Source organism: Lynx canadensis, chromosome C1 (genome assembly GCF_007474595.2).
Source record: "Lynx canadensis isolate LIC74 chromosome C1, mLynCan4.pri.v2, whole genome shotgun sequence".
Lineage (NCBI taxonomy): Eukaryota > Metazoa > Chordata > Mammalia > Carnivora > Felidae > Lynx > Lynx canadensis.
The window spans coordinates 205,534,859-205,552,270 of NC_044310.1; the positions used below are offsets into that span (position 1 = coordinate 205,534,859).

The following is a 17,412-nucleotide window of genomic DNA, read 5'->3' on the forward strand; positions in this document are numbered from 1 at the left end:
TCAAGACAATACAATTGTCAGGTATGTGACCCTATCTGTCCATGGTATAGTCTAATCCAAAAGTCACCGTTGTCAGTGAAGTGTGTGTTGTGTGGACTTCCCATACCCGCATTTTTATTAACCCTACAGTCACCAATTCCCCAAAAAAGCAGTATTGGGCAAGTTTTCATAACTGTTTATTCATTATAAATAGTAAATATTTACTGCACTTTTTACATGAAAGACATTTTTACAACACATCGTTGTTGGTTGAGGCTGCGACACAAAGCCCATCGCCTTCTAGGACCAACGTATGAACTACTCTGGAACTACGCCTAATCTCACTAACCGACTACGTCATCATCCTTAACTCTAAAGGGAATGTATCTGTGCCTACCTCGCTCATGGTTCCAAGAATAGAAAGAAATAAATAACACTGCCTTCCACCTTCTCGTTCCTCATAACATCTCGAAAAACAAATTTATTGACATTCTAAAATGTCACCACACAAACGTATGTAAACCTCAGTTCCTCTGGTCTTTTAATGTTGGGTATCCTTGTATAATTTAAAAGTACATGAGAGCCACGTGGACATTTCTGTTCTTGCCCTGCCTTTCATAGAAAAGAGAAGAATGTAAACGTCGTCATGTTAAAAGCATTATTCTTGAACACGGTCTCTAGTCAAAAGGAGCAAGCCGGGTGTTGGTTGTCCATTAAATGGCGAACATCATGCATTCTACCACAATGAATCATGGGCTGCGAAAATAAAGCACCTGCAAAAATAGAGTTCTGATTCTGTTTCTACGGCCCTGGCCACTGCCAGAGCATCCGTGAGGTACACAGTATTGCACACCGATAAGCAGCTGTGGGAACGCACGTCACTTCTTCTCCACCGCACCCTCCCCCCAGGTTGGCCAGGTTGGCTTCCAAATGAAAACGAACTGGGAAAATGTCACATACCTCTCCCCACACCGAGAAAGAAAACAAGCTTTTCTTCCTGTTACCCCATATCCTGTTAGCAATGCTGCCCGCCCGGGACATTATTTATTGACAACTGGGTTACAAAGGAGGGTGAGATCACAAATAATTTATTTGGGAGGTCCTTTACATCTAGTCTAGCTTCCTAAAAATGGTGCCACTTATTTTTATATCGATTTCCAGTGTGTAAAGGTCAAGGATTCCTCCGTTCCTGCTTCATTACGTGAGCAGTTTTAAGATCGTAGAAGTGTCAGCATTGAAACATCAAACATGTCATACTTTAGAGTACTTTCTGACTTTACTTTAGAAACATTCTGCTTGCCTGAACCAGTCCAGATAAATCTCACGCACACATACACACACACACACACACGCACACACAAATGGAATGTTTTAGCTCCTTGATCATCAGCACGGAAGAGTTGGGGTATTTGATATGTAGCCATGTTAAATCATTGCCTTCAAATGTTGTGTTTGTCTTTTTATGGTTCCAGGCCTTCCTTTCTTCCATCGCGTTTGTCCAACATGTTCAAAAGAATTTGAGACCAACTACCAGAGGGGGGAAAAAAGAAAAAAACCACTCTTCTTGGTCTCCTGTCGAGACTGCCCCCCAAAAAGCTGTTTTTGTTTTCTGAGGAGATTCTTCATGTGTAGGCTGGGGAGACCGGAAACAAGGCCAGTTCGAGCTCCAAGTGGACAGTTCACTTACGCGATATCAGGCTTGAGATAATGAAAGGCACCTGTAAGGAAACACACACAGCTCTTTAGGTCACGTTGGGACAATTCACAGCAAGAGGCAAAATCAGCTACAGGCTGACGATGTCATATTTCATACCACGGTATCAAAGGATCGAGACCAATATTTTTATTCCCGGGACAAGTTTGACACAAGCCTGTGTCCTTGGGATTATACCCCATGTGATCCTTGAGCTGACCTCATTAAGAACATGTGTTTCTAATGCCAGGGGTTATTTCATTTTGGCCAACCCTCGTGTTTTACCTAGTGGCAATCAGGTTTCACATCTCGGCAATTAATAACCGCAAGATGTCGTTGACATCAGTTAAGAAAATAATTAGACAAGGGAGCCCTTGCCGGGACAATCGGCTGGCTTTGCCGCAACATTGATACTGGGATGTAAGGCCTAATGGTGCCTCTGCCCCCCCCCTCTTTCTTAAGGAAGGGTGGGGACTTTTCGCCCTTTCAGGAGGAATTCCCCCCCCCCCAGAAAGACCAAGGCTTACTTTGTCCATACTGCCCATATTGGTAGCCGGTGACGGGGTCCATACTGTAGCCCGTGGTGCTGTAGGTGGGTGGACAGTAGGACTGAGACGTTGGCAGACTGTCCAAGCTCTTCATATGGTCTAGTCTCTGACTGCAGCTGGCCGACACCGTGGTGGTAGGTTCCAGGCCCCCGGTGAGAGGGGAGAGAGCATAATCGGTCTGGGGCTGATGGGGCACACCACCGTGGTTGGTCAGGAGTCCCATTACCTAAAGTAGACAGGCAGATTGGGAGGAAGTAAGAATGCAGGGCGGACCAGATCAGAGCCGAGAGCTGAAAGCATCACTGGAAAGGTCCCCTTTTTATTTCTTCGGAAATCTGCTGTTACAGGGCCTTCCAGAAGACGATGACTGCAAGGCAAAGGGGCGTGGACACCGCCTCGTGCACAGTGATAACATCTGACTGCAGTTTCAGAAAGAAGGAAGGGGGGGGGAGGAAGGTGTAGGAGGGGGCAGGGAGGGAAAAGAAAAAGAGGTGGAAAGAGAGACTCACCATGCCTCTCGTGATAAAATCGGACTAGAATTTCAAAGAAGGGGAAAGGAAGGAGGGACAGAAGGACAGAGGGAGACATTATATCTGTTCATGTAGAGCACTGGCTAATCATAGATTACATCTGGAAGTTTCACATGTGATTTTTAAACACACGTTTGCTTATGTTTTTTAAAAAGCTCAGTGGAGTCAAAGGAAATCCTCGTTGTGTATTTTCAGATGTCTAGGTCTGCTTTCATAGCGTTCCCTCTCCAGAAGGTTCCTCTCCCTAACTCGGCCATCTTTCAGTAATTAGAAATAATTACTCCCTCCCCGATGTTCCCAAGCATTTTATTCATCCCTCCCACTACGCGATCATGACTTTGCTCACCTACTTTGAATTATGAGAGTTTTGAGGCTAATAACCTACTTACCTTTATAGTCCTAGAACCTAACTTGGCACTTTTCACATATTAGGTACTGAGGGAAGGAGGGAGGCAGGGAAGGATGGATGAGTGGAAGGAAGGAAGGGAGGGAGGGAGTAGTAACCAACTGCCTCCATTACCTGCCTTTTCACTTCTTCTCTAAACATTTCATATATAAGAAGTGTTAAAAGGAAAGAAAAGGTGGAAATGCAAACATGTTCTAAAAAGTCCATTCGGTGTTGTAAATAACCCTGGAGAGCAAGAGAAGTTTAAAAAGAAAAGATAAGAAAGAAAAACCACCTTGTGGTAACAGAATGACTTTCAGATGCGCATGGGGAAGGGTTTCGCAAACTCAAGCTCGCTGACCCTTACAGCCCCTTGTGATGGGAGTTAAGTGGCTAATTAATTTGGCAGCTGGAAAACTGCCACCCGAGAGAGGGAGGGATTTTTCTCGGCTGCTCTGATCTAGCAGCCGGGGTCAAGAAGCAGTTGCAGAAGAAATCCGGTACTGTGTGTAGACCCCCCCCAAAATATTACCTGTTTCCCAAGTATTTTAGTGCAGGAGCCCACAACTGCAGGCAATGCCATTATAGTCCTGTTGTATCGGGGCGCCTGGGTGGTTCAGTCAGTTGAGCATCTGACCTCGGCCCAGGTCATGATCTCGCTGTTCATGAGTTCGAGGCACTCATCGGGCTCTGTGCTCTGCTCAGAGCCTGGATCCTGCTTCAGATTCTGTCTCCCTCTCTCTGCCCCTCCCCCGCTCATGCTCGCTCTCCTGCACTCTCTCTCTCTCTCTCTCTCTCAAATAAATAAAAACCCTTTAAAAAATTATTTAAAAAATATTCCTGTTGTATCTGAGGAAGAAATTAAAAGTACAAATAAGGGCAGGAGGAGAGAGTAGCAATGAACCCCAAGCCCCATCTCTGGCCTCGTGCTGTCCCCCGAGGTAATTCAGACCACAAAATCCTGGATGTAGGAGTTCCAGCAAGGGACTACTCTTGCATCCCAGAAAAGGCATCCTAAATTAGATTTCAAAACCGAGGATGCCACAATCCCCTTTGGGAGAGGTCTGCATAATCCTCATAGCCAAACAAAATCTTCTTGAAATGCAGCTTTAAACAGATCTATCTTCAATTAGCCCCATGAGACAAAAGGGGGGGTCTGCTTACCACCTTCTATGGATTACCCTTCCTTCCTGTATTTTAACAAGTCACCGATTTCCCTCACCTTTTCCCTTAAGAGCTATTCTCTGTTTCCTTGTCTGCCTTTCATTTGACTTGTGTGTGTGAGCATGTGAGAAAGGGGGGCCAGTGTGCAGAAAGGGACACAGCAATACCCAAATTTTTAAAGATGTTCCAGGGGCTCTAAATTTCCTTGAGTTATGTGGCGGAATAGCTTTTTAAAAAGCTTTAAAAACTACATATATTTTAAAAAATAATCATATGTGACAGAGCATAGTTTTATTTTACTGGGCATTTGGAGAAAACGAAAGTCACAAAATAAAGAATCAGTCGGATTCAGAGCTGCAGTACGACAGAGGTCTCTAGAACATGGGATTCTCATGGGCCCTATCTGACGCCGTTTACGGTCAGTTGATTGCTTCATTTTCTCCTTCTAAAAACTGTGAACATAACCCAGAATGCATTTGAGTTATTTCCTGAATGTTCTTCCACCTGCATGGGTTTTTTTTTTCTTTTTTTGCCTTTGAGTTTGTGTAGATGATTTTACAGTATATGTTTGGAACATTCATAAAAATGCTATTGACAGACTAGTTTATTAAGTATTTTGTTTCAGCCCAAATTATCCATTCGTGTCTCTTAGAAGAAAAGGATCTAAAACGGAAGTCTTTCAGTGCCAAGTACATCCCTTCAAATCATGGGTATCTGGACGGGGAAAATAACAATATGAAAAACGTAACTATTTCAATGAAAGGGGGGTAAGGACACAGGGCACAAATACTTTACTGCAAATAAACTGTGCTGAGTAAAAACAAGTACTTAGAGGGGCGCCTGGGTGGCTCAGTCGGTTAAGCGTCTGACTTCAGCTCAGGTCATGATCTCACGGTCTGTGGGTTCGAGCCCTGCGTCAGGCTCTGTGCTGACAGCTCGGAGCCTGGAGCCTGCTTCAGATTCTGTGTCTCCCTGTCTCTCTGACCCTCCCCCATTCATGCTCTGTCTCTCTCTGTCTCAAAAATAAATAAACATTAAAAAAAAAATTTTTAAAAAAACAAGTACTTAGAAAAAGCCGTTTGGTAATTACATGAATCCAGAGAAGAAAAATGGCCAATGGCACTGGGTAAAAAGGAAATACATTTTAAACTAAAATAGCATCCCTTGTGAAAACACTTACTTGTAGTTAATATTATGTTATAATATTATATTATATTATTATAATTACAAATATAATATATATTATATATTACTATATTATAAAATATATAATATTAGTATATTATAATTATATGTTATATAATTATATTAATATTAATAAATAGTTAATATTATGTCACTTCAAGGGAGAAAAGGAGTACTCTATACACAATGAAGGTTGAAGAGTGAGAGCGAAATGTTATTCAAAACATGCACACTCGCCCATGAGGTATCCTGTACATTTTTGTGATAAACTTTTTTTTCATCCTCTGCCATATATTTCTTAGTCTGCATAACTTTGAAAGCGGTAATAATTTTGTCCATTGGAGAAAACCTTGAAGATCCGAAAAGAGAAGAAATGAGTCCTTCCTGTAAGCAAAATTCAGCTTACGTTGTTCAGGGAGAGACTTTTTGCAGTTCTGAATTTATGAAATACTTTAGGACAAGACTTAAATCTAAGACCTAGAAGTATATCTGCAGGATGGAGAAGATACAGCCGTATCTGCCAGAGCCGTTTTCCAGGGCCATTGGAAAGATAGTTCCTCAAGGTTCCAGGCACAGCGTCCTTGAGACGTTGCAGAGCATGACCCGGTCAGGAGGGATGGCTGCTGCGTAAATGGAACAGGAAGGAATCCACACTGGGTCTTCCTATCAGTATTGCCAATGTCACACACAGAAAGCAAGTGACAGCTTCTGCTTGAGCAAGAGCCCTTCGCTCAGCAGCCCAGGACTTATAGTGGCCAATGTGAAACACTTAAAAGGACCAGAGCCCAACTTTGGTCTTCCCTGATAGAGCCTAAGAGACATACATTTTCCTACCAGTTCTTCTTTCCACTGTGATGGTCACATATTGCCATCATTTCTTTCTCCAGAATTATTTAAGGATGGGCAAGAGGCACTGGCCCAAAATGGACACTAACAAATAATTCTAAACTAACATGATTGATTTCAGGATTTCACATGGAGAAAACTTGAGAAATGTACATCTTTTCAAATAACTTCTCATTTGAAAACTGAAGAGGATATCTGTTTCGGGAAGTAAAATAGTGAATATATCAAGGCAACATGCATTACTTTCCCCTAACATAATTTAAAACCTCAAATCTCTATGGAAGGGTCCCATTACACTTTCATGTACATTTCTTTAAAAGCTATTTTGTATTTCATGTGGTTCAAGAGAAGCTATGGAAATTTCTTTTTTTGCTCCACAAAGAAGTTGGTAAACGAACTTCTTAGAGCTCCCCCAATATGGCTATGGAATGTCTTCTAGCCATATTTTCTTTCTAAGAATATTGTCACGATTTCTTTTATACATGTTTTTCCTACAGCAATTTGTCATTTGAAGCCTAAAATAAAATCTCCATTTGTTGCAAAGTGGGGTATTTTCCCCCCTCATAAACTATTAGTGAGCTATTTCTACTACAGGACTGGCATTTTTGCTAACTTTTTTCTTTTAATTTGGAGTCAAGGGAAGAATAATTGCCCAGTTTTCACAAACAATTTCAAAGGAAAATAAGTGCACTTGGAACTATTCAGTTCTGTCTACGGAACACTGACCACATTCTTACTAAATGCCACAGAAGCCCAGAAGATACAATGACCAAGATCGCTGTCGTGTCCCCCTGGGACATACAACTCCTTTGAGTCTGAGTACAGCTCCCAGGTGAGGCGTCTGAAAAGGCCTACTAAGTATATTTCTAAACTGTTACCTCCAAAAACACTTCCCAGACACTGTTTCTAGATTGTTTTAAGGATAAGCTTTTAAAAAAAAAAAATTCAAAGCCTTAGAATCATGTGCCGACGCTAATGCTGATTCTTCAGTTATTCGAATGATCAGAGACATTTTCTGAAGATCTCCTTAAAGTCATTCTCCAGGTTCAGAATTCCGACCAGGGTGTTCATATCTTGATTGGAAGATTATACGGTTCAGGAAAAACTAACTCTCGACAATTGTTCCACAACATCTTTCTCTTGAATTAATTTTCCTATTGTAAGATGAAATATAAAAGATAAAAACTATGGGCCAAATGAAGATTTACATTGAAAACAACGTGTCTGGAAAATATTTGTCTTCGCGGGTTACGGTTTTTGCCATCAGCTGAAAGGGCTCAGAGCTCATCAAAAATCTCAAATGATTTAGCAAATTATGGTGTATATCTCGGTGCATCTTTTTTCCTTAGTGGGAATCCTGGTTCGTGTCTTTGTTTTCTTGTTTGTGCCGAACTAATCTTGTGATTTCACATTTAATGATGCACATTTATTTACATTTTAGAAAACTGTCATGAAATATAGCTATGTAGGATATAAAGGGGTTTTTTTTAGTTAGTTTTTTTTTTTTTTTTTAGCTTCTACCCTCCCCTCCCAAACTCTATATACTGATTGTATATATATTGAATTTGGCTCTAATTTATTTTCAAAATGAAACAAAAATACTCGAACGTTTAAGAGTGTGTGTGTGTGTGTGTGTGTGTGTGTGTGTGTGTGTGTGTGTGTTTTGCTAACACAGCTGCTCTGGGAGTCATCTGATGGTTATATTTCAGTGACTGTACCTTTGAGGCTTGAAAAGCCTAAATTTGGACAAGGGAGAACCAGAACATTGCCTTCAGATTCAAATGCCTTAGGAGTTATCCTGCAGTTGATTAGTATCGAAATAATTAGATTTTTGGCCCTGTCCGTTTAAAAGCTGTAAGAGGGAAGTAGCCTGAGGGCAGAGTTTCTTTAAGGTAAGTATGGTGACCTTCTCACCCACACCCACAGTTATGGGAAGGGCATGGCTGACCTTTACCTAACCAGATAGAACACCAGTGCTTATAAAACAGCTACCACATCCTTATTTTTAATTTTAATCCTTAGCTTACATTTTGCAAGCAGCTATGTTTAATGCATGATTCAAAAGTATGAGTGCCGGACAAGTGTGGTTCATACGCTGCGCGTATTTCTAAGATTTTTTTGAAAAGAGCACAGGAAGTATTGTCTCGGATAAACCCTAAATTCTAGATGCCCTTTCATCTCCAGCCCTCTGGCCAATCACAGAATAACTTTTGTTTCATCAGTTCTCCAGGGCACCTATTTCTCAATAGAGCTAAGCTGTTAAATTGATAGCAATACTCTTTGGGCCCTGCCGACTAACACTTAAAACCAGGCAAAGACTCAGCACAGAAATGGTTTGCGGTAATGACGTGTATGTGCACACGCATTCACACACACATACACACATGCACGTATACAGTGTTTACTTCTGGCCAATGATGAGCACGTCCATCTAGTACCAACAAAATAAAGCCCATTAAGAAAACGCTTATTCCACCTAAATGAAAAAGTATGCCAGTTAATAACAGTTGGTATTTGACTGTGTTAGACCCACCATGGGTCATAATAAAATTCTCATATGTTTTAATTCATTTACGCATGCCTGCGTTTAATATGCTTTGTGACCATGTCTACAATTAATATGATTTATGGGAAAAGAACATGTGCAATATTGGGGGGGGAGAGTATAGCGTAGACTTTTTTTCTTCTATGAATGAAAAATATAACAAAACGGCTCAAGGAAAATCGTTGGCTGTTAGCATATTAAGAGGGACTGACAGAGCCCTGAGTAAACTTGAGGGAGTTAATGATATCCTCTTATCTGACCCTGACACATTTGCAGCATGTAATTTACAGAAGCTCTGTCCAGGGAATCTTGACAAATGCTCCTAACGATGTCAGGGCAATGTTCCATTCTAATGGAAAACAGATGTGGGTCAGATACCCTCATTCATCACTTACCACAGAGAGTCTCAAACTCTCTCTGGAAGGAATGGCATTACCTGCTGTTAACTCTTCCCATCACCACCACAGTCCTCTCCAAGGTAAGTACTCAAACCCATCACCGCTTCAAAAACCTGCGTGAGCACATGACTGTAGAAAATCAAACATATATCTGGGTTTAATTTCATGACCACTTCAGGACATGTTTGCTAAATATTCACTGACCCTTTGGGATCTAGGATTCCAAATCACGAAAGCGGAAAGCTCTACACTTGGGTATCTCACAATACTTCAGGGATTAAAACTTCATCTCTAATTGCCCATAAACTAAACCTGCACTCCAGGAACTGGAGGGCTGATTCACCTTCATAACCATTCATAAATGCAAGTCTTGCTGCACCTTAACTGCCCAGCTCTGTCTAAGGTTCACACACACACACACACACACACACACACACACACACAAACTTATAATAAACTTGAAGTCCACGTTGGCTTTTAGAAAGAAGGGCTTCAACTCTGCCCCTCTGAAACCAAGGATGTTGGGCTACCCTGTATTCTCTTTCCCCCGAGATTCTCCCTTCCCCCCGGTGCTCTAACAACATGGAGGACAGACATTCCAGCCTACCAAGGGAGAAAAACAGTGGCCCATCTCAACAAGGAAATCTCTTCTTCCTTCTAGACCATGTGTGATGTAGGCAAATATTTCTATGGCTGCCCAAGTCCTAAGATGGAGTCCTAAGGCTCCATCTACTAAATGCCTAAAATTACAGAAGAGAAGCTTCCCTACCCTTCTCTTCAAGTGAAAGAAGGTATGTTCTCAGGGTAGAGGAAAGAGCCAACTGAAAAGACCAAGTCATACTAATTTAATGAGTAGATCTCAGGAAGGCGATTTCTATTAACCACAGGAAAGCAGAAGGCAGCCTTGCAAATGTCAAAGAATATACCTTTTAAGAAATGTGTTCCTGCCTATTTCACAGGATTTCCGAGATGCAGGGACACATGCGGCAAGGCCATCAATATGGGACGTCTGAGAAGACAGTCTTCCAAGAACCAGAAGCTACTACCCCACTAAGCTAAAATCCTATGTACCTTAATTCTCTTTCTTACCCAATTCCAGGGACACCGAGCCAACACAAAGATGTTGTGTTGCTCATCTACCTGAAAATGTACTTGTGTCCTTGACCATCAATTGGACAGTGGCTATGTCTCCTATTGCACAGGCAACTTGATAGATGCTGGAAACATATGGGGCCCACAGTGAAACCACTTACATGGTTCTCTGAGCTACAGAAACTAAACCTGTGCCTCCCCATCTTGACTAAAGAGAGTCTTTGTAATTTACTGACTAAAAGACTATTCCCCAATTAGTAACTCAACTACTCAGATTGTCCCTTACTTTCGAAGATCCTTCCACTGTACCTGTTATTTTAGCTACCTTTATCTTCTACTGATGAGAGAGAAGCATAGCGTTCATCAGATTCGCTTATCTTTCCAGTCCCATAGGAGCTGAACCGTAGATTTTTCAAAACGTGTTCATGTCAATATTGTATTTCAATAAATCAAAATGAGAATGAGAAAAGTAACCATTAGGATAACACTGCCCCTCCCCACTCTAAGGCCCATGGAATGACGGATCGTGGCCCTTATTCTTGCTGGAGTGAGTGTTCTTACATTCTTGCGATCTGAATTTCTCTTTAAAAAAAAGTTTATCTAGGGGCGCCTGGGTGGCTCAGTCAGTTGAGCGTCCGACTTCAGCTCAGGTCATGATCTTGTGGTCCGTGGGTTCGAGCCCCGCGTCGGGCTCTGTGCTGACAGCTCGGAGCCCGGAGCCTGTTTCGGATTCTGTGTCTCCCTCTCTCTCTGCCCGTCCCCCGCTCATGCTCTGTCTCTCTCTGTCTCAAAAATAAATAAAAACATTTAAAAAATTAAAAAAAAAAGTTTATCTATTTTTGAGAGAGAGAGAGAGCAAGCAGGGAAGGAGCAGAGAGAGGGCGAGAGAGAATCTCAAGCAGGCTCTGCACTGACAGCTCTGACATGGGGCTCAAACTCACAAAGGGTAAGATCAGGACCTGAGCTGAGATCAAGAGTCAGACGCTTAACCGACTGAGCCACCCAGGCACCCCGTGATCTGAATCTCTCAAACAAAACTAAGTGTTGTACATTGTATTTCTGGGGACTCTCCTGTCTCAGGCACATGACAATTACTGCATTCTAAGCGGACACCAAAAGGAGTCCTTACTTCTGTACCAGTTTAACAAGAAGATGGAACAGAAGTGAAGACAGTTTAAGCAACGTGCCTGAAGACACACAGCTGATCAGTTTTGGAATCTAGTTGCTTTTGACCTTGAGGCCTCCTTCTTGAGGTCAATGAGTTACATCCACACTGCAATCTAGTCACTAGAATTCTCTTGCCTCTCTTTACACCCTTCTCTGCCTTATCTAAACATTATTAAGCAGTTAATAGCTTCTTCCTTAAAATTACTCTTTTGCATGCTACGTTATTATTATACGGGTGGTGGGGATGGTGCGGACAATGTGTCCAAGTAAAAGATAACATCAGACATTAAATAGAAAGAAAATTCACTTGTGGAAAAAAACCAAGGGAGGCGTTTTAGAAATGGACAACTCATGAGCAGATCTCTACCCATGTTTTCTCTCATTTAGCACTTCCTAGGAAGTGTTCCACAAAACCTGGTAGTTTAATACTCAACAAAAGGGCTCCACAGTTGAATTGGAAAACACTGAATTAGACAAACATGCTTCCATACTGCAAGCCTTGTCAGAGCCTTTAGTAGTCTCATGGGCCCTGGGATTTTGAAAGATAACACTTATCAAATTGTTGACTCAGAATCCCTTTTCCCCAAACCACTGTTTCAGGGAGCCCACTATGGGGAATGAGCCTGGATTATGACGCACTGTTTGGTTTCTGGGTGTTCAAAGATGATTATGACCTAGCACCACTCCTCTAGAAGCTCACAGTAAAAGGGGGAATGGGTGCTTTGTTATGTAATGCAGCCTGGTACGTGTTTTAACAAGGTGCAAACACACCGATGTACACCAACAGAGGCTGAAAGAAAAAATTCTGCCTGCGAGAGTCATGGACGGGTTGACACTGAACTAGAAATTTTCCTGTGGAGTCACACATAAATAGAGGCTCGCCACTACAGAGGGTTCTTAAATCAGAAGTTCAGTTAAATTTTTTTAATGCAAACTGTCCAAAATGAGACATCAGTTTTGTTTTGTTTTGTTTTGTTGTAAGATAAAAAGATATTTCTTTCAAGAACGCCTGCCTCCTTCATTGTTCAGGGTTGAGGTTCTCTCACCAGGAGGAAATACCCCCTTCCAGGTGGAAACACTACCCTGTGAGTCTACAAAATGCACTGTCTCACAATCTCCCATCGTTCTCATAGGAACAATCAGCAGGAACAGTGCTGTCGCTCATCTCAGCAACTCTGGTTTACCGAACTCCAGCTAAATGTCAAGCGTAGTTTTCAAATATCATACAGTACATTGAAAAATACACACCTCTGATGAAACCCAGACTGTTTCGCAAAAACAGATTTCTTTAGAAAAAAAAAGAAAACAAAAAATAGTACACAACTAATGACTAAATCCAGTCTTCTGCGTCTGCACTACAAAGCACACATTCAGCCCCTAATTGAATAAATATGCAAGTATTCAGATTTCTGTAGATATTGCCATTTTGCAAATGCAGTAATAAATTAAAAGCTTTACGTTGCATTCCAACCACATATAAAGGGTTGATTCAGACCAGTGGCCTCACACTAGGATCCAGCACGGTCTTCCTGTGTTTTACCGACGACAAAGAAAAACTTTTTATTCTAGTAGCTTCGTTATAGACCCAGCAACCACACACAATTTTTTTCTCCCCCACAGCTAAAAAAATCCGAATGGGCCTAAAAACCATGGGCGTGTTGCGTTTGATTTGTGCAATGTACAGGAGAAAGCAGCTGATGGAGTTTCTATTTAAATCAACTCAGCAGACACACAAAAAATTTAATTCAGCGAGAAAGGTTTGCTTGTGGCTCATTTCAGTGAGATGATGTAAGATTCAGTCATTGATGCTGCTCCCGCCCTTCTTTCAAAAGGAGATTTTGGCCAAGTAGCTGTTTCTTTCAAAATTCTCCCAATCTGTAACTAACTCAAGAGGCTGTGGCCAGAGCTGACACAAACCAGGGCTTTCCTCATATTCTGTAAGGGTAGCAACCACAGCCTTCGGAGAAAAACCAAAGGCACCAGGTCAATTACAGCCTGCACTGAATTCAACAGATGGATTAGCAACGATGTTTTCACCACGGAGAACATCTGAAAACCTAGGCGGGGAACAGAAACATGCACACGGTCAACAGTGATCCTGGTGTGGCTGAAATGGGCTCATTTATGGTCATAAACATCCTGGAGCCTTCCTCAACACGGGAGGCTTTGGCAGCCTTGGATTTGAGCTCACGGCCTGCTTCAGAAATGAAACAATGAGGCTCGAGCCTCGGAAGGGCTGCTGCTTTTGCATGGCATGTCTGTCTCTCCGTCCATCCGAGCTTTGTTTGACACCCCACCAACCTCTGTAATCAAAATCCCTCCTCTTTGCTCCACAGGTGACTTTCTGGAAAGTGTAGACAGAGGGAAGCGCCTCTTTGGGACATGGGCTGCTGGGCTGGCTCTTTGCAATGATAAAAGAGGGCGGAGGGCACAGATCCTGCAACCCAAAACAAATGGCCTGGCATGAAGCGGCTTCTGCGTGTACGCCCGAAAACGTCCAGAAAAATCCCTCTCCTGAAACAGGAGCCGGCCCCGCCACCAGGGTAAATCTTACCGCTTTTCCATGGATCATTGGCACAAGAAAAGGTCAAGGAATCACCACGCCACAGTGAAGAAGATTGCTCCTTGCGTGAAACAGAAAAGCACCCCTCGCAACCGTCCTTAATGACTACACCTCATCCACGTAACAAGCTGATCCGCGGTAAGCTAGCCCTTATTCCTTCGCTGGACAAAGAACCATCCACTGGCCTTGCAGCTAAGGAATCTGAGATAATGCGAACACCGTGGTGCAAAAAAAAAAAAAAAAAAAAAAAAAAAAATGACAAGCAAAATCAAAAGCAGTCTTGAGTTTTGTGTACACATATTAACACTCAAATGCTTCTCCCTAATAAGTTTCGGGATTAACAAATGTTTGTCAAAAGAAACTGCGCTGAGCAATTGAAGTCTAATTTGAAATGGAACCACGACGGTCTAATACATATATGCATGAAATGAGGACACTCGCTAACAGGCACGGCTGCCACCAAATATGCAATTTACATACATTACACACTAATAATCTCAATTTTAATATTATTCTTTAAAAGCGACTGGACGGGTGGCGGAGCTAAAGGTTTTCTTTTGTAAAATGCGAATAAGAACAAAAGTTGATCCTGGTTGTCCTCTGCCGTTAACCACGATCTCATTACTGTGAGGAGCTATTGGCTCTTTCTTGGGTCTGCCCCATCCCCTCCGAGCTGCGAGGATACAACCAGACTTCACAGATGAGTGGTCGACAGCCTTGATGAGACGTGCAGACCTGTGCTTTGTTCCTTAGGTGACGAGCGGCGAGCAAACATTCGAGCATTTTTAAGCCTTGTACACAACGAGTCTGCAGGAGAATTTTTTCTTTCCTCAGCAGATTATCCATGAAATAGGACAGGTGTACTGGTTACTCAGTTACATCTTATCCAAGACCGGGACGAAAATTTGAGATGAGGCCTCCGAGCATAGTTCTTACCGTGGGGATTTATTAATAACAGTTATAGGTTGCTTAACACAAAACTTTTTTTTTTTGTAATTTAAGCCTATTTTCTTATTTTGTCGTTGGTTTCACTCATAAACCAGAAACGAAAATCTGCCCATCTGCTCTACACATAAAATGTGTTCATAATAATCCAGATTTATACCAAATGTATTTTTAAGTATTGCTGAATCGAGAGAGCACTAAAAATTTATGGCCTCTGAGGTTGCAAAGAGGATTTCCTCTTTTTTAAGGAGGAAAATGCTTAAAATGAACATAGGAAAGGCTCAGAAAGCTTCTTGGATATCAAATGGCTCCGTAGGAAAAAAAAAGAAAAAAAAAAAGGTCCATGATATAAGAGTAAATGAATCAAAACCATATGGATCAAATTTTCCCTAAAATACACAGTTTGAAAAATTAAGGAGGAAAAGTGCTTGGCAAAATGTGTTTTAGGTTTTACCAAACCCAAAACATTTGAAGAATCATTTGCAATGGTTGATGAACCCTAAATGCAGCCAAGTTGGCCCATTTTTGTATACAACATAACAGTAAAAAAAAAAAAAAGAGAGAGAGAGCTTTCTAGAAACCATGTAACCCCACCGATACTGTATTTTACTCAAGAAATCATTAGAAGCTGTGACCAAAAACTGCGGTGACTGTAGACGTGGGATGGGGGTGGGGCACGAAATGATAGAAGTTTGTGAAATTAATTGGCCTTGTTTTTGGGGTTTGGCTATGTGTGTTCCGGCGGGGGGGGGGGGCAGTGAGGGGAGTATTTCTTGCAAAGGAAAGTTAATTGGAAGAACATGGGCCAAATGTTAATTAGTCTCACGTCTTAAGCATCTGGTAGTATTTCCTCGGCACTTCATACTCGAAGTCGACATTCCTTTTTCTCTCCTGCATGTGCAGCAAGGTGCTGGTAACATGCCATCCGGGTCTGCAGGGGGAAACGCGTGGTCTCTATTTCCCTGCGTTCTGTCTGCATTATCCCCACACCAAGAGAACACAACTTTTCGAAAGAAGGCTGCTACCACAGCGGGGGTGGGGGGGGGGGAGCCCTCACTAGAGTGACTCAAACAGTTTTCTTCTCCGGGGCTGTTTGTCATTCATGATACAAGCCCCATCTCCTAAAGGCGTTATGTAGTTCAAACAAAATGCGATTCAGAGACGGCAGAAAAGGTTCGGGCCATAGCCTATCCCCTCTGTCACCCATCACTGAGTCTCTTGCCTCAGGTCCCCCTGACAGATCCAGTCTTTAGGGGAATATGAAGGCAAACCCTCCATTTGTGAAGCTTTTGACCACGCCTGCAGGGAAATCAGGTCAAATATCGTCAGTGCCAGAGCCTATGGAAAACTTGCTAGGCTATGACGCTTCTTCAGCAAGCGAAATGTGTGTACTTTGTGTTTATACAAGAATAACAATTGGAAGAGAGAGAGATTTGGCTCTTAAGTCCGCCGGTAACTCACCCTGTCATTTAGATGACCTCGTTGCACTGGCCTCAGTTTTTCCATAAGAAAAATGGCCGTGTTCCTCAGATATAGTTACTGATTTCCTCAGAACAAGATAAACTTGCCAACGATTAGGCGGTGCACAGACCCTTTCGGCAACTCGAGGAAGGCCATGCCCAAAGTTCCTAAAAGTTTTTGTCAATATTCTGATATTTTGTTCAGATACGTGTCAGTCCACTGCTGCTCAAATCTGGCCAGCTGGACAAGTGTGACCTTCCTGAGTCACTGCTTCACACCTGTCCCTCATGAGGCTGAGACCCTCCCTGAGAAAAGCACTGAGGACATTTAAGAAATGCCATTTGGCTAATGGCTCCGATTCCAAGCTTCAGAGGAATCTTTGCTTGAGGGAGCAGACGTGTTGGAGGCTCCAAAAGAAACGCGCGCACACACAGAAACAATCCGCCCTTCTTTGTGGTGGTGTCTATTAATTTCTTGACAGGAAACTAGAAAGCCCATGCCATCACAGTTCACACACATTCTAGTTCATGAGTTCCAAGTGTGAATGGCCAACACCGCTAGAAAAAGAGTCAAATAAAATGGGCAAATTATTTTCAACATGTCAACCAGCCTCCACTGGAAAGATCTACAATGAATTGACCATAATAACTCCAACACCATTAGGCCCAATTCCATTTAAGTTAGTAGGTAGGGAAAGGCCTCTGATGAGATGTAACGGTAGAAAGAAGAAAGCTATATACACTAGTATCTCAGTTATATATATATATATTTTTTTTCAAAGTTTCTTTATTTCCGAGAGAGTGTAAGCAGGGGAGGAGCAGAGCGAGGGGGAGAGAGGATCCAAAGCGCGCTCCGCGCTGACAGCACAGAGCCCAACACAGGGCTCGAACTCACCAACCGCGGGATCATGC

At 42.4% G+C, this 17,412-nt stretch overlaps 1 protein-coding gene across 1 annotated transcript in view; it reads right to left on the reverse strand.

Annotated features, from left to right (window-relative positions):
• Positions 1-211: 211 nt before the first annotated feature.
• Positions 212-17,412, reverse strand: part of PAX3 (paired box 3) — a 98,275-nt gene continuing 81,074 nt past the window's right edge. The window contains exons 8-9 of the mRNA XM_032594526.1: positions 2,200-2,446; positions 212-1,697 (exon numbers count right to left, since the gene is read on the reverse strand). Of these exons, the coding sequence (XP_032450417.1) occupies positions 1,663-1,697; positions 2,200-2,446 (282 nt within the window). The 3' untranslated portion in view covers positions 212-1,662. The remainder of the gene's footprint in view (positions 1,698-2,199; positions 2,447-17,412) is intronic.